Here is a 24,387-nt window from a genome sequence, read left to right on the forward strand (position 1 = left end):
TGAAATACGACCTTACATTTACATTTACATTTACAGCATTTATCAGACGCCCTTATCCAGAGCGACTTACAATCAGTATTACAGGGACAGTCTCCCTGGAGCAATTTAGGGTTAAGTGTCTTGCTCAGGGACACAATGGTAGTAAGTGGGATTCTTCTGGTTCAAAGGCGAGTGTGTTACCCACTAGGCTACTACCACCCTGACCTTCGCCTGCCCACGACTTCGAGAATTGCCTGATCCCCTGGAAACCACGAAAGGAACCCTGACCAGAACTTCCTGGCTACAACCTCTGCCTGCCCCTGACCTTGAACCTACCTGACCCATCGGTTAAGACGGGATTCCATGCTCCCCTACCTTCCTGCCGCCCAAGACCTACTCCCGTCCAGTCCAAGATCCCAGACCATCCTGAAACCCGCCGTCTTCCGGTTCTCCTCTGCCCCGGTCCTTCCCAAAGATCCCGAACTGACTCCCCGCTGCGTCGCAGCGCATCCATTGCGTCCTCATTCCTCGCCGGACAGGCGCCCCCGGACCTCCTGCCCCGCTCGCCCAGTGCCCTCTACCGGTACGACGGCTTATGCCCACGCCCATAGTATGTCTGCAAGTACGTCATCGAATTCCCCCTGTGACAACGCCAATAGACCCAGCAGTGTGACGTCATTATGGGAATCAGTTAATGCGCAGTACATCTTTACAGGGGCCACTGCAGCATCTTGACTCAACCTCTATATATATATATATATACACATATATACATATATACATATATATATATATATATATATATATATATATATATATATATAGAGAGAGAGAGAGAGGAGAGAGAGAGAGAGAGAGAGAGAGAGAGAGACATAGAGAGAGAGAGAGAGAGAGAGAGAGAGAAACACCTGAACTGCCAGTCATAGTTTGTAGTTAATGAAACAAGAACTGAACATTCATCATGATTGTCATACAGCACATGTCATGACAAAATAACATGACATTTTTCTGACTATAATGATCCAGTGCTACTGTTTAAAGACAACATGTCAGGTGTTGTTGCCAGGTGTTGACTCATATCTAATATAAAACGTGACGAAAGCTGTAATTTTTTTGTACTCCACATCACCATGCGAACTGCATGCTAATTGTGAAAAGTGGACTGCCCTTGGCCTATTAAATCCTGGGAAATGTCAATAATAAACTGTTATTGTGATATTATCATGCATTTAATAGGCGGCATTAACAGTTTTTACTTCTTTTTTTTATCCCAACTGTATGTGCTGGCATAATTTACCACATAATTGACTTGCCTCGTTAAGAATTAATGCGTATATTCAGAAAGAAGGACAATGGCACTTGTCATGTTTGGTCTGAAAAGATTAGTTTCAAAATGCATGAGACACTGATATAATGCCCAGCCCTGCTTTATAGCACATTAAAAAAAGTAAAACTCCAACCGCGGTCAATTAAATGGAGCGTTTTAGTAACTACATGCGGGCAGCAGTTTCCACAATCCCCTTGCTCCTTGCATAATCCACCCCCAACCATTTCCTCCGTTCACAGATAAGACAGCATGTACACTATTACCCAGGTGACCCAGTGAATGGCTGCGGGGCAGGACACAACCACCAGAACCGCCACGCAGACAACACGCCCCCCCCTCGTCCCACTCCCCCTCAGCTTCCTCTGCTATCAGGGAGTGGAAGAAGCCCATGACATTTCCCTCCCCCGAATATCCACACAAGAAAGAAAAATGTCTTCTTGCACATCCAATTCTCTATGAAAACTTCCCCGAGGCGGGTTTATGCTCGAACAAAGTCGGGGGCTCTCCTCTCTGGAGTCCGCACAGCCCCCCTGGTTTTTATTGTATAATTTTTTATCATTTTACATGTATATAAAATTGAAAGTAGCAGCTTTTTTTTCAACAAAAGAGGACTTGCCACCGAAGATAGGGTCTAATGAACTGCCTGCATCCGATTAGACACTAATACAGTACCTTGATCGCGGGGACGGGCAGGAGATAAACTCGTTCTCCGTCTCCTCCATCTGCCCAATTTGGGCGGGTTTAGTCCCCCCGCAGGTGCATCGCCAAACACACGCGTTGCCGCCATATAAATCTGGTCACAGTGCCCTTCTGTGGGGAAAACGCACGGCACATGAGTGACGTGTCATCTGTGGCGAGTCTGGAGAAGGAATTGCGGCGGTTGCGGTGAGATACGCACCGCTCTTACTGTGAATTGAGCTGTGTCACATGACAACCATGCCCCCCAAACCCGCATAGAGGGTGATAAGGGGGCAGCTGTACCTTTCCTGAGTGGGAGAAAGCCAACTGCAACAGCGCGAGCCTCCCTGGACTGGACGTCCTGAGGTAACCTGCACTCTTATTATTTTAGCAGCAGCACATGGAGGAATGCAAGCAGAGCAGATATGCTCTAAACATCTCCATTACACTCCCGTCGTCGGCACGGCCCACAGGAAATGAGGAACCACACTCCACATCTCCAGTCACCACTCACTCCAGCCTGCTTTCATGAATGAGGGCCGCAACACGCAACCACAAAAACCACAAAAACTACAACAAAAAAAAGAATATATACACACACAAACACACACATACTGTGCCTTGGTCCATGGATAGATTTCAAGCAATTTTTGCTGCTAATCTTGCCGCGGTGGAATTGTGACCAGAATGTCCTAGGCTTTAGGCATGTGTGGACTGAGATAATGTTGCCTTGGTAACCATAGGTGGGGCCTGAAGCTGGGATTGGAGTTTCCACATAGCCACTGGACAATGACCCCCAGCAGTCAGACATGATGTCTAGTATTTATCACTAAGCAATATATGTAGATATAATATCATTATTTTAATATCATAAAACATCCATATAGTATCACCAAATGCAATACAATTTTGTATTTTAATGTAAATTCACTTGTAATAAAGGGGTTATAACAGTTAGAAACCATGTTGCATTCAAAAATTCATATTTAAAAGCCTGCATTATAGAATACCTCTAAGCCAGGTGTAAATGTGATATACAATAGTATGAAAAGCTGCAATATTTGCTGTTTATATTAAGAAGCTACATAGACTTTAAATGAATAATATTGAAGACATGGTGTTCATGGGAACTCCAGGCGAGTCGACCAGAGGATACCTTTAAAGACAGGTAGAACGGCTAGAAACATAGCCTGTGTCTGAATCCATTCTATACAGATGGTGTCGATTAAAGTATCTAGGTGCAAGTGCTTCAAGAAGGGCATGAAGGGGGTTGGAATGAAAGTGATGTGCAATATTAAAGATTTTTAGCATACAAGTTGAAAGACTTAATAAACAAATCTACCTCTACCAAACTATCTGACTAGCATGTCAAACCATTATTTAATCAGTCGGAGATGCTCATTTGGGTTGGTTGCGGCCAGTAGTGGGACAACTGATAAGTAGTGTATATATTATTTAAAAAATCTTGCTTAGTATATTTGCACAAGCTATCATGTTTGATATATCCAGCATGTGTAGTAAACATTGACAAATCACGCCCGGACACACGTACCTGTGGAGGTTAATAACGCAGGTTAATAATGAGCAGCGGACGGGTTCACTCCTGAAGGATATCTGCTTCTCTAAATAACTTTCTTAAGCAGCTGAAGAGAAAAGCTTCCCAAATGGGAAATCAATATCCACAGTTAACATTTGTGGGCTCGGTTAACGACCGCCGAATGCGCACCGTTTTCAGATGAGCATCAAAGAATTCGCCGCACTGTCACTGCCAAGATTGGCCGAGTACACTGTATATCTTTAATTCTAGCAGTGTAATATTAGTCAGTTATAAACACTAATAAAACGTTACGACGGTGATTCATTTATGACTCCCTTCAAAAGTTTTTACTTTAAAAAGAATAAGAATATTGACTCCAGCATACACAAACCAGCAAAATATAATGAGTTGAAGGTTACTCACTTGGCTTTAAAGAACAAAGCCCGCTTTTGTTTACTGGAACATAAAAATTAAATTACACACTAAAACCGGAGAAGTGCCTCGAGAGTGTTGGCCATTTGTAATGACCAGCTGTCGCCAATCTCATCTGACCACATAGAAAATTTGAATTATGAAGCAGGGAAAAAAGCAGAGTGGCGAGCACCAGGGATAATGATTGTAAGTGTGGGTCTAGAAGCGGCGCGACTTCCCCCGGGCGTCCCAGAAGAGCAAGAAGGCGGCCCGCCCTTCCTGGGCACGGCCGTCTCCGTGACGAGTGAATCGGGGAGGGAGATGAGGAGGAGAAAAGGGAAGGGAGTGGAGAGATTAAGATCACCTTTCCATTCGCCGGGCCCTGAAATGAAATGCTGATCCCAGGTGTGAGAGGGGGGCAGTCGAGTGTTCAGGCATCTCATTGCCATGCACCGCTGGAGCCGTCCCCCGGGACAGGGGCCACGAGAAGAATGAGGCCAATTCAAATGGAAACGGCGCGGCGGGGTGGGGGGTGTGGGGGGACCGGACCGGGATTCAATTCCGACCGGCAGCGGCGGGGGGTGCGGCCAAAGCCCGCCCCCAACCCCCAACTCCAAAAAAAACGAACACGGCTCCAAACTCCCTGACGACTATGGGTGCTGACTGAAGCAATCGCCACGGCAGCGGCAGCACGTCAGACAAATGACTAGCGGATCAATACAAGATGACAGGCCGCTGCGGAGAACCCTGACCTCCCGAGACCCCACGCCGACCTCGCCACACACTGATTTAAAGAGCTTTCACTCGGCGCACAGGAACTTGGCTCCCACCTCATTGTGCAATTTCTTTTAAGCGCTCTCGCCAGACTTAATCTGACGTCGCTTTTCAACAAATCAGGTGTCACCGATGGGGAGGCGGGGTTAGGGTGCAAAAATCTACTCCAATGTGGGGGGAAGGCGGAGTGCCATCGGGTCACGTTTTTCAGGAGATGCTAATTTTAGAACAGTACTTTTTTAACACTTTGAGAAATGAAGGATATTTGTGCAGGTGGAAAAAAAAAAACGCTCTTAGATTACGAGCCTTCGGAACATGCAAACGATCTGCAGTAACGGAACAAGAGAGGTTCCGAAATGGAGGGCGCACCAGCAGACGGACGGCCTCGGTGGTGCCGATGCTTTGTTCCCATGTTAAGTGCCCAGAGCAACTGTGTGCATCTGTGACACAGAGGCTGGTCCTGCTGCCACAGGCCGAAGGGGGAAAACACAGCAGAGCATTCAGGGAAAGGAGGGCTGGGTGGAGTGTGGGGGAGAGGAGGTGGAGTCCAGCCAAGCCAACAAGCCAACAAACCCACGGCCACAAAACAAATGAACCAAGTTTTTTGATATAATGCTCCTCCTCTCACACTGCACCACTTACAGGAAGCGTCTGAACACAATCTGCTATTCAGCATAATTTTACAATGTTCTGTGATAACATGTGCGTTTAACTACAGGATGTTCGGACGTACGGGCCGACCTCTGACCCCAGCTGCTCAGCCACGGGTTGGAATCGCTATCACTTCCTCCTTTTTCTGCGGCCTAAAAACCAAATGTGACCAGTCAGGCAGCGATGTGAGTGAGAGAGGACGTGCAGCCTTTAGTTTCTTTAGTCTGCAGTTCTGAGGCCTGAAAAACATAATGAGCCGCTGCTAAGAGCTAATTGCTATGCATGGGGTGGGGTTTGTTTGCTATTGTAAGGTTAGGCATCCTCAGAAATTAATTAACCAAGCAGAAAAGAACTTCTAGTCACTTATATGTAAACCAAATACCATTTTTGCTGCTGTGCAAGGCCGGCCCGTGGCACAGGCAGTGTGTGTGTGTGTATAATATAATATAATATAATATAATATATATATATATCATAAATATAAACTGTTTCTTTAAAGAAGTTGGTATTAATGTGTCTTAATATAAAAAGAACAAGCCCACATGCTAAGCAAAGCCTATTATGTTGTAGTTGTAATAGTAATTCTGATACTTTCCTATGAGGCCAACACAGCACCCACCCCCAACCCTCCACTGCAGCAAGCCAACAGGGCCAACAGCAACAGCAAAAAACGCTGTTCGATCCTCCACAATGGCGTTTTTACACGGCTTAGATTTGCTCCAATAAGCAGAAAAACGTTCAGTCCAAGCTCACCTGACATCACAGACATTTGAACCAGGCATCTTCCTGCCGTTTGTGGAGTTAGGTCAGTGCGGACTGTTTTTTTATCAAAAGCAAATCAAAGCATCCACTCGGGTGAACGAGGCCTTACATCTTGTATTGGAAAACATCATGTGAAGTACTGCAGAAAAAAAAAAATATGGGATGCATCATGATGCATCGATAATCGAGGCATTAATAATCGTAATCGAATCAAATCGTGAGCCCAGTCAAGGTTCACAATTCTATTCTGAAAACGCCCTGAATGCCACTTTTTACTCCGCCAAGTGTCACCCAGGATGGCATAGAAAACGGTGTTCTGCCTGCGTTCTGGAGGAACCCCCTAAAATCTTGCCTAGGGCTCCAGACTTGTTAGGGCCCAGCCTGCAGCTGTGTAAGTATTTCAGAACACAATCACATTATTAACCCAGAACACAATCTGTGATTATGTTTTTATAAATAGAGTTTAGAAATGGGAGGAGCCTGATGATTGACAGCTCTCAGACTCGCTTTTCTGGATGACTTAGGTACACTTCTGTCACTATCCAGTGTCTGTCAATGTGTCACAAGTGCAAGCATCATTAAAGATCCTGTTACCTTTCTTGTGTTATCTATTTCTGAAAGTCCTCATTTGGCATTACCCTACACAAGCAAACAAGTTAGTTAGTGCATAGTGCTGCGCTCAGTGGCAGCCATAAAATAGTGCCCGGAAAGAGAGAATGATTCCCATGATCTGCATGTCACGGCTACAGTCAAGGGACATAAACAATGATATGTGTTTGAGGAGTGTAAAAATGTGAGGTAATGAAGGAGAGAAAGACAGAGATGGATGCAACACCTGGGTATGTGCTGAGCAGAATGAAAAAATAGGGCTGCTGGAGGGAAATTGGTACCATGTTGAGCGTTGAATTGGACAGCTTCACAGCCCTGTGTTTCATACATTCGGCGCACATGTCTTATGCACACTCACGTTCATTATCCAGTCATTGCTGTTTGTGTCTAACGGATTGGGGCATCGACGATGATCGCTCACCATCGCTTTGTACCAATCAGGGGTGACCAGTGGACATGAAAATTCCAAAAGCCCCACTAATGAATTTAATTCATGTACTCTGGCTTCCACCCACTTCACAAGCAAAATTACACAAAATGTTTTAGGTCTTTGCTATAAATATCTACAGAGAAACCCCCCTATCATGACTAGTGTTACTTTCCAGGCTAAATTGAGTCTGAACTGCATCTGAACTTCTGCAGTTCATTTTTCCACACATTTTTTTTCTTTCTGCATGTGTCTTGCTCCAGTCTCCGTATCGATGTTCTCCAGTGGACAGGATGGTTTCTCTTCGGATTTATTTATTTATTTATTTTAAAAAATCTTTTCTGCCATACTGTGAATGACTTCAGACTTTCCATTTCATAAAGGCACATTTTCCCTGGCAGGCAACAGGGTCTGAGACGTCTGGACGCTGCTGGGACATTTTTTGAATTGGGCTCAAGAGGAATGTGCAGTACCAGCATATTCTCCCTGTGTTTGGCTCAAGGCGCTGTGCTGGACTTTACCTCTGAGAGCCCACGCTCCTCCTGCAGAGCACGCATACACACACACACACACACACACACACACACACATGAACACACATACGAGGCTATGAATTTCATTCATTCAGAACCATGGTAAATTGAATTGTTGTCTTGTCACTTCCATTACGTTTGTAAATGTGATGGATATACACTATCACATCTGAAGAACGAGGCTGGATGAACTGAAGTGGTGATAAAAAAAAAAATAAAAATAAAAAAAAAAATTGGGGACCCCCGCTATCGGTAGAGAGTGTGCTCAAATGAGTGATATGAGTGAGGGGATATTTTGCAGGCAAAAGTCAATTTATCCGTGATATTTGCAATCTGGGCTGCCTTAGCGATATAAAATGGTGAATAAAGCCTATGAGCTTATCACTCCCAGACATTTGCATCCACTCAAGAGAGGCTGTATGAGGGCATCGCTGTCAGCTGCAAAGCGGCTGCAAACGCGGCGTCCCCAGCACCCGGCTCCCAACACCTGATAGGAAGCGCGTCCCATTAATAGAAGCATGAGACCCGTGTAAACATTCACCCTAAAACAAGCCGGATCACGGAAGTGGCAATGCCGCGGCTGGACTGCCCTTGAGCCCAGGCTATTTCTGAGATGGGGGATCCTGTGACAGTGATCCTGCTGGGATGACGCTGCCGGATGCGGCCTCAAGACTGAGGCTTTCACACAAGCCTCCCGGCGTGGGCTAGTGGGTCGACCCGAGGCTCAACGGGCGCCAAGTCTAATTCAAGGACAAGATCTTTGCTTGAAAATTACAACATTGTCCGACCTTTTCAGATCTGGGAGAGGCCAAAAAAAAAAGAACTTATGAAAAGATGAAAAGTCATATGCATACAAACACACACCAGTAAAACAGCGAAATGGCCAAATAAGCTATATTAAGCTATCAAACATTACAAATCTATATTGAAAACTACATATTTATATAAAAGGACAGATTTCCAGGGACCCTTCACTTGGAGCTAAATCCACTTGAAGTGAAACACCAGCAGTACTGTTACAAGGGTTCAGTAACGACACAATTTGCGAAAAAAAAAAATTAAATTCACAAAATAAAAGTTCGCATGAAAGTTATTTACAAAGTTGTTTACAAAGTATCAGAAAGCTGAACAGCACACTTGTAACATACATTACTGATGTTACTTATGTATAAAACGTAACTTTTAATTCATGCATCACATGGATGCGAGAGACAGAATACTTTCACACTCCGTAAAGCAATATTAGTCCATGTTGCACGCGGCAACTTCTGCATTCTTGCCAGACTTAGTCTAATCTACAGCTTCTGGTAAACAACTGCGCCTTGCCGGTACATGAATGAGCCGAAGTGTTTGAATCCAGAATAGCCTGGACGTGACTAATGCAGTACAGTGGCTCAGATTGTCTGGGACGGCTGTGCATGTCAAAGAGAGAAAGTCTTTCTTGCCACAGTGTGCCGCCCGCTCTCTCTCTCTCGCCACAGATCAGCTGGCTCCGACACCGGCATCGGACTTCCCGGCCAACGTTTTTACTACGCGCCTGGGCGGCCTCACCGCGCACTGGCCTGTTCTCGTGAGAACCGGTGCGCCCCCCCACACACACCGCGGGCGCACCGGCGCAATCTGACACGCGGTGCCAGCGCCGCGCTTTCAACTCCCGTCTAATTCTTCGCACTTACTCACAAAAACACCGTGGCTGCTACGGCACCTCCCACCACACTGCCGAACGTCCATTGCTGTCACTAAACGCTACTTGCAAATTATTACTAGCAGGTATTTACCATAAACTCCTGACTAGACTGACGTTCAGTAAAGAAGGTGAAAAGCTGCAAGGCCAGAAATTCGGCATGATGAATGCTGATTTGTTGGCGTCGAACCAAATTCACCCTTGGAATTTATAATTGCAGTGTCATTTTGGGCTCTTGGTCCCCGTAACCATTGTAAAGGAGATTGAACTGCGCATCCGAGAGGGGGGAGCCGCGCTGGTGCTCAGTTTGTTATAGACGTCTGGCTTTGATTTAGAAGGGTCTTGGTCATGTCGGCGGCAGTGAGCCTCGGGGTCTTGTGTGTGTGTCTAACGGTCTGTGTTTGGGGTTTGTTTTTTTTCAGGTGGTGTGCAGATAGTGAACCCCATGAGAGAGTGTTTCTTCCCTTCCCCGTGTCCTCATGCATGTCCTCACGTGTCTTCCTGTGTGTTGGTGTGAGTGTTTAAGTGTTAATAAAGTTTTGCTGTGCATCCGTGCCTGGATCCTCCTCTTACTTTCTGTTCTGTGACACAGTGATGGTCCCCACTGAGCATCTAGAGGAAAAGTCCCCTAGTGGTACCCAGTGGTACCCTATTATTTCCACGATGCGGAAAACGCCTGACGGAATCACAAAATAAAACAAATAAAAAAACAAATAAGAAAAGTAGTAGCCTAGTGGGTACCAGAAGACCCAGGTTCTATTCCCACTTACTAACATTGTGTCCCTGAGCAAGACTCCAGGGGGACTGTCCCTGTAACCACTGACTGTAAGTTGCTCTGGATAAGGGGGTCTGATAAATGCTGTAAATGGAAATGGAAAATGAAATCCGTTGCAAAACACGGAATCGTGTATAATTTCTGGACGTGTTTCCGGCTGAGGCGGGACTTTCGCACACACCAACACAATGTAAACCCGCGATAAGCTATTGCGAAGAGGCAGTCAGTGTCGAATCCGGACCACTTGCCCATTCAATTTCAGCAAACAAATCAGCTGATTCAAAACATGGTTCCATTTACTGGTTCCATTCAACATGGTTCCAATTTATAATGCAAGAGGGCACAACTTTTTTTGTATTCCAGTGATTCCAGCAACACCATTGGCTCCAAACTTCAACTTCAACTAGATCGAGAACTAGATTGAGAGCGCAGTGGTGGCCTAGTGGGTAAGGAAACGGACCCGTAATGAATCCCGAACCGCCAAGGTGCCACTGAGGTGCCACTGAGCAAAGCACCGTCCCCACACACTGCTCCCCGGGCGCCTGTCATGGCTGCCCACTGCTCACCAAGGGCGATGGTTAAAAGCAGAGGACGCGTTGCGTTGTGTGTGCTGTGCTGTGTTGACAATGACACTCGCTTCACTTTCACTTTAACAAGGCATAGCTGGCTTACACTTTGGCTCCTTCCATGGCTCCATGTAGTGACAGGGTGGATGTTTTTGACACAGCAGTGGCTAGCAGTCAAACGTCCATAGTTCTGACAAGCAGAGATAAGTGAAAGTGCTGTTTAGTTACATATCTGATTGCGTTGACTGGGCTCCTTGTATTTCAATGAGAGCCCAGAGAACAAGCAGGCAGTTGTGTTTTCCGTTCAACCTCCTGGCCCGAGAACTGGTCACCGAACAAAATACTAGACAGGGCGTCTTTGCTTTGCACTGCTGGCCCAACATCAGTCAGAGTGGCCATGACGACGATGAACAGTGCAGGTAACAGTTAGCACCACACGCATGCAGTGCACGATCTCTGTGTGGAGGGCTTCGGGTCCAAAAACAGGCAGGGATGACCCCGCCCCCATCGCTGAATCCTACCGGTGTCAGCAGCCATGCTTTAAAATAGTCCTGACACAAAAACCTCAATTGCACCAGGGGTGCGAGGCAGCGGCACGGATGTGGTTCGACTGATCGCTGCGGCGAGGCCTCGGCGAGGGAAGGCCGCGTCGGAACGGGCGACCTCGGCGCGAGCAACCTCGCCGAGATCAATAAGGAATGTGCACTCACTGACATGCCGCCTTCCACTCTATTTACTCTCTACCTTTACCTCGCATGCACAGAGAAAGGGAAAGATATCGGAGGGCGGCCGGGCTGGCGAGGGCGAATTCACCTCAGCCGTGAGACATCGCTGTTAGCGAAACTGGTGTCAGGACAAATGCACTTTCCTAAAAAGGCCTCTCTGCTGCTCGGCAGAGCGGACAGCGGCGTAGTAGCATGTTCCACCATTACAAAGCTGGAAAGTGAGGCAGATGAACCACGTTCTGTACAGGAAACAGACGTCCACAAACACATGATATTAGGAGTAATGTGTCTTACTAATTAACTGTCACTAAGCTGTTTTAAATAAATATGATTCTTTTTATCACCCTATTTCAAAATCAAAGGTGGGTATTTGCTTAACAAGATTGGAATGTATGAGACTATACAAACCCTGGCAAATTGTTTCTCTCAGAGCTTAAAAAATTTGACATCCAATAATATGACTATGTGGTCATTACCATGCTGAACTGAATATAAAATTACCGCAGATAGATTTGCTGGTAAAGCAGAGTGTTGGTTTTTAACTTAATCAATTTAATTCAACTTTAAGTAGCATTAAGTAACATATATACATTAATCAGGATCCCATTTATTCAGATAAGTGCAAATAAACAGTCTCATTTCATTCCAATTTGGTAACATTGGCAGCTGGCTCACTTAAATTCCTGTTTAGCACCATCTACAAGTATTGGAGCTGCAAGTATTAACTCTTTATTGCTTCAATATACCATAATTTGTCTTTTTATAGAATTTAGTAATACTGCCTACAGTATTTTAAATAATTTGAGACATTTTTCGATAAATAAAGGACACAGATGCTTTACTGTAAAAAGAATTACACCTGCAACAACCTGCAATCATTAGGTGATATGCTGCAGCACCCATAGGTGAGAGGTGCCTTCAAGGAGTCAATATAACTAATTTTAGAAGAGTGACCTGAGGCCATGTGTTCCTTGTAAGTTTCACATTTCCAGGGTTAACAATTCCGCAACACACTTAATGAACGCTTTGATATTAGTTTGTGTCAGCACCTATTTCTCGATTCTATGCCGGCTCTTGAAGAAAACCATAAACACAGACAGCATTATGAGACAAGATTTTTAAAAAGTCTTTTTAGAAGGTTGCAAAAAAGTGCACATCAAGCACATTGCACTTTGACTCAGATGAGAACTAAAAAAAAAAACAAAACATGATGAGTATAGAAGCATATAAACTTGGCCCAAGTGTGGGTAAGGCGTGGGAAATGCCCCAAGAAAATCCCTCAGATGACAGACGAGACATGCAAAGCATCCCAAAAGAATCGAAAACAAAGGCCAGAAAAAATAAAACCGCTCACGCAAATGTAAGATTGAGTTCATAACGTCTTATTTGCATTTAAAGCATTTACCAGATGCCCTTATCCAGAGAGACTTACAGTCAGTAGTTACAGGGACAGTCCCCCCCTGGAGACACTCAGGGTTAAGTGTCTTGCTCAGGGGCACAATGGTAGTAAGTGGGGTTCGAACCTGTGATATTCTGGTTCACTGGCGAGTGTGTTACCCAACAGGCCTGGAGTGTTGCCAGATATCGTGGGTCGGCACAGGTTACCAAAATTATATTAAATCTATAAACAATAACACACCCAAAATGATAATCCAAAATTTCTATAATCCTGTACTCATAGTCAATTTCTATCATCAGCTTAATCAGCACACACGAACATCCGGTCTATAGTACCTATGCTTTTGTTTGATTCGCTGCTTTTAAATTATTTTGGGGATTGGTAAAAGGGTTTTTGTTAATTTGTTTTATTAAAAGTTTTTTTTAATGAAATGTTCATTTGATTCGCAATTCTCGGCCACCGTCATCTTGTGATGCGTTTTGATTATCGCAAGAGAGATGCTGATGAGGCGAAACGGAGGTGAGCAGCTGGCGATTATATTTTAAACCCGCTCACCTCCTTTACCTCTTAATCTAGCGTGTGTAGCGCATGCACAGAAAGGCAAGTTTTTTAAAAGTTGAACATTGTGAGAGCTCACAGGGTCACGGCTGTATGGAAGTGGCGCAGTAAAAACACTGACTGTGTGCCTGTCATTTATTAAATTCACCACGCAGCATAACCGTCGGGTCGGGCTGAATTCTGTCGGGCTCCAGCCCGGTCGGGTGTAACTTTTTAAAGTTGATTACAGCTCTAATATAGACTCTATGTGCAAAACAAGGAGAACAAAAACCAAAACCTACTACTGCTACAGTCGTTTTATTCTGTAATGTGTCTATGTGGGAAGGAATCTGGGTTGGGGGGACCTGGCTTGTCTTGGACAGATGTGGGGGGGGGGGCTTCAGGGAAAAAAGGTTGGGAACCACTGAACTAGGCTACTTCCTCCCACTTATAACCATATTAAGGACAGTGTCCTCAGACAGGACGTTTGACAGGCCAAGCTGTCCCTGCTGCCAAACATCCACACCATCTGGTAATAAAGTAGAGCGTCTGATGTAATTCTGCGCGTTTTTCGTATTGAGTCATGACATGTCACGGCATCTTTAAAAAGTCACTCTGTAGAATACATTTCGTTTTGCTTTCATTTTTTTTTTTTGCAGACACGCGCCCAACCAAACGCACGCCGCCAAAAGCAACATGATGCAATACGACTTGCGCTTGTCACCGGGACATGTTCAAACCCCGCCATTCGTTTAAAGGCGGCAGCGTCCTCTATCTGAGTGACAAGCAGCGCGATCGAGCCGGCTGCACACTTAAGAGGCAAAGCACCGTCTCAGTGGCCACAGCTGTCCGGCGCATTGACGGCAAAAAACAGAGATCCGTTTAAAAGTGTCCGGCTCCAACTTCTTAGGAGCCATCTGCACACCAGCGCCAGCTGTTTGGGAGGAGGAACATCTCAGCACATCGCTACCTGGCGTCACGAGGCAGAAGCGCTTCGCTCTCAATCTGTCCGCTGTCAGGCCGTGGGCGCAATTAGCGAATTCAAATCACATATTCCACCGCCGCGCGGCAAAAGCCTGTGCATTGTGAATCCATTGCGATGCAAAAGATGATTCATTACTTTGCGGCGGTTGCTGCTGCTGCTGCTGTCGCAGTAATCAGCTTTTTGTGTCGGGGGACCGCTTTCCACCGAATCCTTTCCACTGATGTCTGCAGATGTGGTGGAAATGAAAAGATATTAAACGAAACTCAACTCCGCTAAACTTCCATCAGACAGAGCGGGAGAAGGATAGCGGCTACCTGCTTGAAGGCAGCGCCCAGCGGCGTGCCTGGGAGTGCTCGCTCCGAGCCGGGCCTGGAGGTCAGCGGCGGCGGCATTATCACCAGCACAATAACCCACTCGCTTGTCGCTGGGGGTCGGCCGTATCCTGCCGACTCCTGTAGAGAGCCTACCCGGCCCTGAACAAATACATAACCCTACTCTGGTACACAAGGACCGGGGACACACAAATACACACGAACATGCATTCGGTATACCGAGTCATTTTTTAGGCAAACGTACACTTTTATATATACTAGTATGTTTTTAAAAAAAAATGTATATCATGAGAAAGGCCATTTGTTTCAACTTGTTTCAAAAAGGTAGTGCTTTATTTATGCTATATTGCCTAATATCATAAAAAAAATCACATTAGAGAAATTAGTGCTGGTCGGGGTTCATCTTTTTCACAATATTGCATGCATGTATGTACATGTGTAAGTGGCCGAGGTATTTGAAAGGTATTTGACCGAGGTATTTGAGCCTTTTACTTAGGCTTCTATATACATGCAAGGTATGTGAATATAATAACATTTACACCCCGCTTAATTTGTATTTTTTTTTTTTTTATTTTAATTGGCAGCAAATAATTAGTCTATTTTTGGAGAAAAACCCTCAGGCATGTGCTACGCAGCACCAGCCGCGATGAAACCGGCAGTTGTGTTTACATTCATTAGTCATGTTACTTTGCCGTTTTTGGCATATAGTCACTCCGGGCCCTGCAGATAGTATCTGCGTCGCCGAGACACGTCAATAACGCTGAGAGCGCCGGGGAAGTCTCGGGCCGAGCCATCCTGAGCCGTGCCCCCCCCCCCCCCCCCCCCCGGCTCCAAATCGATACCACATGCTGTTTGCATGATTTCCCTGAACGGCTGACCTGCAACTGGAAACACGGTTCACGCCGGTGCGAGCGGGACGCCCGCCTCCGTCGCCCGGCCCGCCTCCGCTTGGATTTCAGCCGCGCTGGACTGTGGCGGCTCGCGTTACACCGCGGGTACGTCCAGAGTTCACACCTGGGCCCATCGCCACGCCGGCCTGGTGATATACCGAAAGCCTGGTGATATACTCGGGTTAGGGCCTTCTCCTCACAGCATGGCCCCCGCGCGGTGAAATGTACAGCGTGCTACCTTCACGACGCATTAAAGGACAGCCGAGGTGTCGGAACCGCGGCGCGCATAGTAACATAATAACAGACTTTTCGGCTAATGACACAGAGCCGACGCGGGTAAAGGGTAAAGGGCTCCAGGCCTCCACATCCTGTGCTGCGGCGAGGAAGAAAGAACGGAAAATGCCGGGGCGCTTGCACAACTCCTCTCCCGCTTGTGCTCCATGTGCACACACTAAACACTTTTAGTAAACAAGTCCGGGCTGGGCGGCCGGGGGTCAAGGGTTGAATATACCGGAGGACGTGCAAGAGAACATTCTATCAACTTAGCGCGTGGGGAAGGGGGGGGGGGGGGGGGGGGGGGGGTCTGGCCCGCTGTCCTTTGACACAGTTAGAGGCGGGAGCATCTCTGAGCAAACAGCAGACGGCTCGGGGGCCGTGACGTAGCGGCCGCTGCCGTGCCCTCGCCTTCGTCCTGGTAACAACATGAGATCACAGTTTTCCAGGATTTTCGTAAAAAATACATAAAGAGAGTAAAGAGAAAAAAACCATTAGGGCCGATCAATCTGACTGACACCAGCCTACATATAAGGGTGGTAGTGGCCTAGTGGGTAACACACTCGCCTATGAACCAGAAGACCCAGGTTCGAATCCCACTTACTACCATTGTGTCCCTGAGCAAGACACTTAACCCTGAGTTGCTCCAGGGGGGGACTGTCCCTGTAACTACTGATTGTAAGTCGCTCTAGATAAGGGTGTCTGATAAATGCTGTAAATGTAAATGTAAATCATCATAAATATTGCAACATAAGGGTCACACAGCGACCTTTTTTTAATCGTGATATGTGTAATAATGAAGATTACGATGTAAAGGATATACAACATATATATAACGTATCATTATTGTACCACCAATTATTTTATCACAGCCGACATTCATAATTTTAACGGTTCAAACTGTTTCATGACCCTTGCTAAATAACGTAGCAGCCAATACCAAGAAATAATTAAGATTATAATACTGAGTGTACCAACACAGTGTCATCCAGGTGAAGTTGTCTGACAGTTGAGTCGTGGCAACTGGAGTTCGTTCTTTAAGGTAGATACGATTCGGGATTGATGAAGATTGATGACGTTCTGTGGATGCCGAATGACATGCATCTAGATTAAGGAGAGAAGTCCGGTTGCCACGGCTCAACTTTCAGACCACACAGTTGTACGGTTCCAGAGAACTTTCCACTTAATGCCAGTATTAAGCCGGAGTATTCAGATGAGGTTCCCTCATTAATCAATCATGAAGGAAGTGGCACTGGTGAAGTGAGATGGGAATCTTGCTCAGCTTCCTGGTGTCACAGCTTCCCCTCACCATCACTGTAAGGCGTTTCAACATAAAAACATGCACTTTTTTACAGATTTTATCATCTCCCTCTGTTGCCTGCTGATAGATTTAGAGTCCGGCGTCGTGTGAAAGGTGTGCCGCGGAAAACAGGTACAGCCACCAGTAATTAACGTTGCCAGATTTGATTAGATTACTACTCAAAGTTGTATTGGCTTAGAGTGTGCGTGTGTGTGTGTGTGTGTGTGTGTGTCGGAGATGCTGCCTGCAGAACTCGTGGATAGCCGGAGCTGACAGCTTTGGACACAAACTGTCCCCTCGGTGGCCAGGGGCCATGCTGAACACAGATGGGTCCCACAAAGCACTTTGCCTTTGGCCTTTCCCCCACAGCATGCCCGCTCGCAGGGCAGAAGCCCTTCGCCGGTTCAGGCACCTGTATAGAGTTTACCTACATCTACCTAAATTCCTGATCAGAGGCAAATTGCCGGTTGATTGGTACAATTAGATAAAAAGACTCAGCTTCTATTGCGATGAATATCTGGCTGAGCCACCTATGACCTACAGCTAATGAGAACACTGGACACAGGATGATGGAAAGGGGCGGGGACTCGTGGAATATGTCCATTTTGAAAAGTCATTTCCTCTGTCACTTCTAGCAAGTTGTTTCATGACAGAACGTCACTTCGGAGACACAGCGCACCAGTCGAGTGATAAGTTGTGCAGTACGAACCCTTATCAAGCCATCACTAGTCACCTGCATGGTGACTGTACACTTCCAACAAAGTCTGAGCACTGTAATTAATCCACAATGCTTTATATGTAAAAGCAAATGATGCTTATGGGTAAATTTGATAGTGTTTTATATCATATATAATTGATTTGCAATGCTCAAGTCCAAAATGTAAAATTACCCCCAAGCACACACACACACACACACACACACAAGCACAAAAAATGAGGGTAAAAGGATTTGTTCGGCCTTTAAAGACTTCGAGAGTGAAAGTTAAACGGAACCTAATCTCCTCTGCTGAATAACCTTGGGCTGCGGAAGAGGGGGCCGGCAGAAAACCCTGACTGTCACACAGCTGAAGTCGCGGGGGTCAGGACTGCGTCTTCACATCAAACCCCCGGCTCCTGGACCGCAGTCTCCCTATTTAATCCACACACACACACACACACACACACACACACACACAGTCTCCTTCTATCACCCCACTCCTAGAGTACAAGTGCCTTTGCTGTCAGCTCAGTCCAGGTCCACTTTAATTGAAAACAACAGCCAGGGGCCAGGCCCTCGGCCCTCTGCAGAGCGCGCTCCCGCCCGCGCGCGCGCGCTCGCGCGCACGCTCGCTCGCGCCGCTGACAGCCGCGCATCTCGACGCCGACGACCGCGGGCGCAGAAGACGTCCAAGACGCCACCCATGCAACACCCACCCACCACCCTCATCACCACCCACCCCCCTGGTGTCCTTCCACCAGCCACCACAGCCTCCGAGCGTTTAACCCGCTACGTCCGCGGCGCTTCGGTGGCAGAGCTTGTCACACACACACACACACGTACATATATATATATATATATATTTCAAACGCACGTTTACACACACACACATTCGCTCGCTCGCAGTGACAACGAGCAAACTTTTCTTGCCCTTCAACTAAAAGCGCGTCTCCCTCTCTCTCTCTCGCTCTCTCTCCCGCTATCTTAATGAAACGCAATAGTGAAAATAAGTAAACGCCGCGGTCTGGCGTTCCGACAAGTTACCAGTTTAACACGGACAGGCAGAAAACGCGCCACACACACCACCGCGACAGCGGGACACGCGTGGTGCGCGGCGACTCGTCTGTTTTGACAGCTGAACGAGACTCGCTGAGGCGGGAGAGAGAGAGAGGGAGAGAGAGAGGATGAGAGAGAGAGAGAGAGAGAGAGAGAGATACGGAGAAAAATACACACACGCGCCGACAAACATGGAGAAAAAGGGCGAATAAAAGCACAGACCTCGTCAGAAGCTGCAGAGCGGCGCAAACTGTTTTTCCTTATACAGCCCGCTCCCTCTCTCTCTCTCTCTCTCTCTCTCACACACACACTCACTCACTCTCTCTCTCTAACTCTCTCTCTCGCTCCCTCGCTCGTTCCCCCGCCCCTTTCCGCTGGTCAGGACGGGTTGCCAGGTTGGAGGATTTCGGCGCGGCCTCGGGGCCGAGGTCCGCACAAGTTCACGAGCGACGCAATTAGACCTTGCATATTCCAAAAGGAGGAGTGAATCGAAACAATTTGCTCGTGTTCTTGTTTAATTATCATTGGATATTATACAGAGTCAGTAACAATGCAGATTGGAGGTTGAGTTGAACAACACTGGTCTGTCTGATCATGTCACCATTTAACTTATATCATTTTACAATGACTAAGGTAAGGAATTTTGTGCTGCACTGCTTACTGTGGTCGTCATTTTATAATTTGTTGAATGTGGTTGGTTGCCATACAGACGACGCTTGTGCAAACGCAAACAATTCGATGTTGCAGCACCAGCGTACCCTCTGTGAAAAAACTTTTATGCCTCTTCTGGGGTTTATTCTGTAAAGCTGAAGCAGTTCTAGATTACTTAATTAACATTACAAGCTGCGTACATAACTGACTCGCCGTGTCTTAGACGATCAACCAGGGAAGTGTTGCCCGGCGAGATCTGGCAACCCCGCCTCCACCGCTCTCTCTCTCTCTCTCTCTCTCTCTCTCTCTCGCTTCCTCTCTCTCTCTCTCGCCTCGCTCAGCTGCTCGCTCGGCGCAGTTCTCAGGAAATGAATGGGGGCTCACAGAGAACTGTTGTACTTGCAAATGACTTGCCACAGTCACATGATCCGCTAAATGTAGGGTGGGCCGGTGGGTGGAGGCTTCATAAGCGAGGCAAGACAATATACTCTAAGCCTTAACAGCGTGCGTCGAATTACACGGGGCCCCCAGTGGGAGGTTTCCGACGCGTCCGCTGGGCGCGTGCATGCAGGGCCTTCCGGTTTAAATGGCTGGAGAGACGGGGCATGGGGACAGGGACAATCAACAAGCAAGACAGAGTGTGAAAAACTATACCCTACGTCTCCTTTAGAACCAAAACCGAAAGAAAAGCAGTTCGTATACGATGAATATGTCATCATGACATATGAAGTATTTGATGGCGGTCATGTCATTTAGTGACCACCAATCAATTATGCAAATGAAATATGCCATTTTATAAAATAACGTGACTAGAGCTCCTAAAGGCTGCTGCTGCTGCTGATTATGAAGATGATCTGAAAGGGAAGGAGGAACATGGTGACGGTCTGCCAGATTCCCCTTGGGATCACGTGTGATGTATAGGAGCTGGAATTTATTTGCATTGCCGATAGACCTCGCGTTACTGGGATCTTGTGTGGCGGGCCTTACCGTAATGATGAGAGACGTTCTCTCCCTGGCACTGCGGTGACTACACACAGCCTTTTAGTCCACCTGCTCCCCCCTGAATATTCATACCATCGCACAAACACACACACACAATGCACAGAAATTAACACCGACCTAACAGCCACAAATGAGCAACACAGGATAACGCCCACTCGAGGGTATTGATTTTTGATAGTTTATTCAGTTACTTATACTCTTACTTGTGCATAGAGTATAATTTCCTTAACATATTAAGACACATCCAAGCACATTTGCCAGGCTTGAGATGAAATAAACTGAAATTAATTAAAGAGCAGATTCAAAACGATTGCAGGCCACTTTTCGCATCTAACGTGCAGGATACTCTGAAACAATGTGAGGGCTGAGACAGACCTGCTATCTTTGTGTGAACACAATGACCAGGCCATGTACAACATAAGGGCCTTTTCAGATGATTATCCCAGCCGAAATTCGGCCCAGAAATAGCCCCGCAGAACAGCTGCAGCCGAGAACAAGGCGAGCAATTTCACCAAAATAATGACATCTCCACGAGCACTATTGCTGAAAGTGCGCTCTCCGCCTGGCTCACAAAGAGTCTTGGCATGTCTTGTAAAGAGCCAGAGAAGCAGAACTGGAATCAGACTTGCGGGGAGGGCAGCGAAGGAGGTGTGCCGGGCGAGGGAAGGAGGAGGTTGGGACCGGTGCCAGGGCTATCACCCTCTTCCCAGTTCCTCAGCGGAGCTTCTAAAAGAGCCGGCGATGAAGGCCCCTCCTGAGAAGGATCTAACACATTTCCTCCTTGGCAGTAAGAGGGCGGGATGAGAGGAAAGTCGCCTCGATCACCTGGTTATTGCAAACTGGTCAACTTGGCTAAATAAGAACAGTTGGGGTTAAATAATTCATAAACTTAGTACACACCTATAACCACAAACACACAATAATTATAAATAATACTATCTCACATCCAAATGAAACATATATATGTAATTTCACATTACTTTTTTTATTTTAAAGCAAAATACTATTATTAAAGGCATAGTAATAACTAATTTATCATTATTTGCTGTGTTAGGGAAGCTAAATTAAATCCTTTCATTGATAATAACTTTAGAGCATTTTATTTAATCAAATTATTAATGTTATAAATTTATTCAACTGTTCTTCCAAACTTGGTTTTGAGTTTAATGTAGGTAGAAAGTATAACTGGTGTCTGCTCACTTAATGATAATTAGAAGGCTTAGAGAGCAATAAATACACACTTGCACAAAACATTAACCCTCCCACTAATATAATTGCTTCAGTAAATTGAAATGATCACTTTTCTCGTTCACGTCTAACCTGTACGGATTTCCACCAATTATTTTGGCGAAGCCAGACTCCCACTGAGCGAATATAATTAGTGTGGCCTGTAGCTAAGATATGGCGATTACAACCTCAGAGAACTGGCCAGCGACCTCTGACTATTTTTACGAGTGAAGGGTTTCTCCTTTTATTTAATCCTGACTACCTGTAAACAGCCGATGTCACTTTTAGGGGAAAAAAACATTCCCATTTCACCTTGCTGAAAGGAATACAGAGGTGTTCCACTAGTAATTAACTTCTTTGAAGTACTAGTTCGTCTTCAGAAACTTTGTCCTTTCAAAGTTTCATTTTTTCCAGTCAGATGTAGTTTAGCAAGGAGCTCAATGAAACAAACACATGGCATGAAGTCTGACTGCTTCTGGTGAAGGGAAGGGAATGCCATGCGCCTGCATGGCACAGAAACCAGGCTGCCAGTCGGTGATGCCAGATTGGTCAGTTTTTTATTCTGATTTGCAGGAAATTGCATGCATTTATTTATTTATTTTAACATTATTTTGGCCAAATTGAAAGAAATCACAACAACACACATATACAAAGGAAGTACAACATTAGAAAGAACAAATGCAAGTCATACACAAAGCCATATCGTACATGTACAATGGTGACAAATGCAGGATTTTCAGGGGTTAAATGGAGGATGAAGATGTTGCAAAGAGCACAGTTGTCTGTAGCATGCTGGTGAATTCTTCTATGTGTTGGCCAGATTACTTTAAAGTAATATAAGACAACATATGTACTGAATAAAGGCTAAATCATGTATTTTTGTGTTTTCGGAAACCATCAGTATCTGGCAACACTGCCATTCAGAAGCAGTCCTGAGAAAGAGACAAAAAGTGTGCGTGTGTGTCTGTAAGTGAGGCCCGGAGAAATTTCTTGATAGACGATTAGCCTCAAACGCGTCTTTACTGTATGAGAGTCTGATGCCGAACAATAAAAGTGTCTCCTGCCGAGCCCCGCTCCTCACTCCCCGCCGTCTCCACAGTACATAAAGGGCACAAGACAGAGAAACGGACAGCTATAAATCACCGCAAATCAATCCCTGCACTTTTAATTAACCCAAGGTGCATCTTGTAAATATCAGCGGAGAACGTAATGGCAGGTTTTAGTGGTAGGATAATTGGTGCGTCAAAGCTTTTATGAGGGATTATGAGCAGAAGCGCGCTTTAATAGAATATTCCATGTGTTGTGGCCTTGGGGCACGGCGGACTCATAACAAGAGAGCATTTAATTGTCAGAGCTGTTGTGTCTTGCCCTGTGTATAAAAATGTGTAATCTATCAGACAAAGGATGAAGTGTCTCAGCGGAGCCGATGCAGACTTGGACATGCACAGCTTCTAGCAATAGAATTGTCGCATTACAGACATACCCAGACATAACATTTTCTTTCGTTCTGTTGTGTTCTAAGATAGATTTAATTCATGCCGTGCTTTTAAGTCATGCTTTGTTCATACATTTTGTTAACATATGTCTGTAGGCCTATAGATACACGGCTAAACGCTGCTAGCTGGCATTTGTCACCTATTGCCTCTGCTGCCGTGTCCCTCGTCTAGTTGTGGTCCAGTCTTTGGATTCCCCTCCATGCGCCAACGTTGCCGCCCCTTTTATAAAGTGACTAATAGGTTAGGTCAAGGAATGCATGTCAGCGTAAGCCAATAAGAGGCAGAGATTGCACTGTGTACACAAGCTCACACACAGAGGGAGAGGCAGAAAACACGCTCTGTGTATACAGAATTGTTCTATAAAAAAATTCAAAACCCATAGGAGTGTCCAAACCTTTGACTGATAATGTATGTGTGTGTGTGAGTGTGTGTGTGTGTGTGTGTATGGATAGATAGATAGATAGATAGATAGATAGATAGATAGATAGATAGATAGATAGATAGATAGATAGATAGATAGATAGATAGATAGATAGATAGATAGATAGATAGATAGATAGCAGTATAGGTCTGAAGTCTCGATCCAGAGTCAGAATGACATCTGTGTACATGGAAGGCCAGTGCTGTGCGAGAGGCTGTGTTCGTGCAGGACTCTGTTCACCTGTGCTGGCCCTGGCCTCACAGGGGGAGTGCTGGCAGTGCACACCCCAGGCAAGCGCTCTCTCAGGCTGGGCCAAGGTCAGCCAACCACTGCAGGGGAGAAGAGAAGGGCGGGGGTGGCGGCTCCATGTGACCACCACCCCTGTGTCCAATAGCAACTGTATTGGCTGCAGAGCAGGGCCAAGATGTGCATGTATTTTTCATCACACACACACACACACACACACACACACACACAAACCAAGTGCATGCAAAACCACACACCCACAGTATACATTTAAACAAGAAACACACACTCTCGATATACATTTAAACATGCATATATACAGTAAGTTAGAGAATCTGTACATATAGTACATACACTCTCTCGTTCGCTCTCATACGAATACATGTATGCTGTGTAAACCGCCAGCGCTCTGGCCAATTCACTAAAGCTCTGGGTTC

General features: G+C 46.0%; 1 protein-coding gene across 4 annotated transcripts in view; it reads right to left on the bottom strand.

Moving 5' to 3' along the window:
• Positions 1-19,228, bottom strand: part of klf12b (Kruppel like factor 12b) — a 43,404-nt gene extending 24,176 nt beyond the window's left edge. For 2 of the 4 annotated variants that reach the window (XR_003750739.1, XM_028990699.1), the window contains exons 1-2: positions 2,205-2,293; positions 1,979-2,116 (exon numbers count right to left, since the gene is read on the bottom strand). Coding sequence is in view for 1 of the 4 variants with exons in the window: in XM_028990699.1 (XP_028846532.1) it covers positions 1,979-2,093 (115 nt within the window). In the remaining 3 variants the exon portion in view is untranslated. Of the gene's footprint in view, positions 1-1,978; positions 2,117-2,204; positions 2,294-19,129 lie in introns of those variants that run through there. The other 2 variants (XM_028990703.1, XM_028990700.1) reach the window with 2 other exon arrangements.
• Between the last annotated feature and the right edge of the window lie 5,159 nt (positions 19,229-24,387).

Source organism: Denticeps clupeoides, chromosome 9 (genome assembly GCF_900700375.1).
Source record: "Denticeps clupeoides chromosome 9, fDenClu1.1, whole genome shotgun sequence".
NCBI classification, from domain to species: domain Eukaryota; kingdom Metazoa; phylum Chordata; class Actinopteri; order Clupeiformes; family Denticipitidae; genus Denticeps; species Denticeps clupeoides.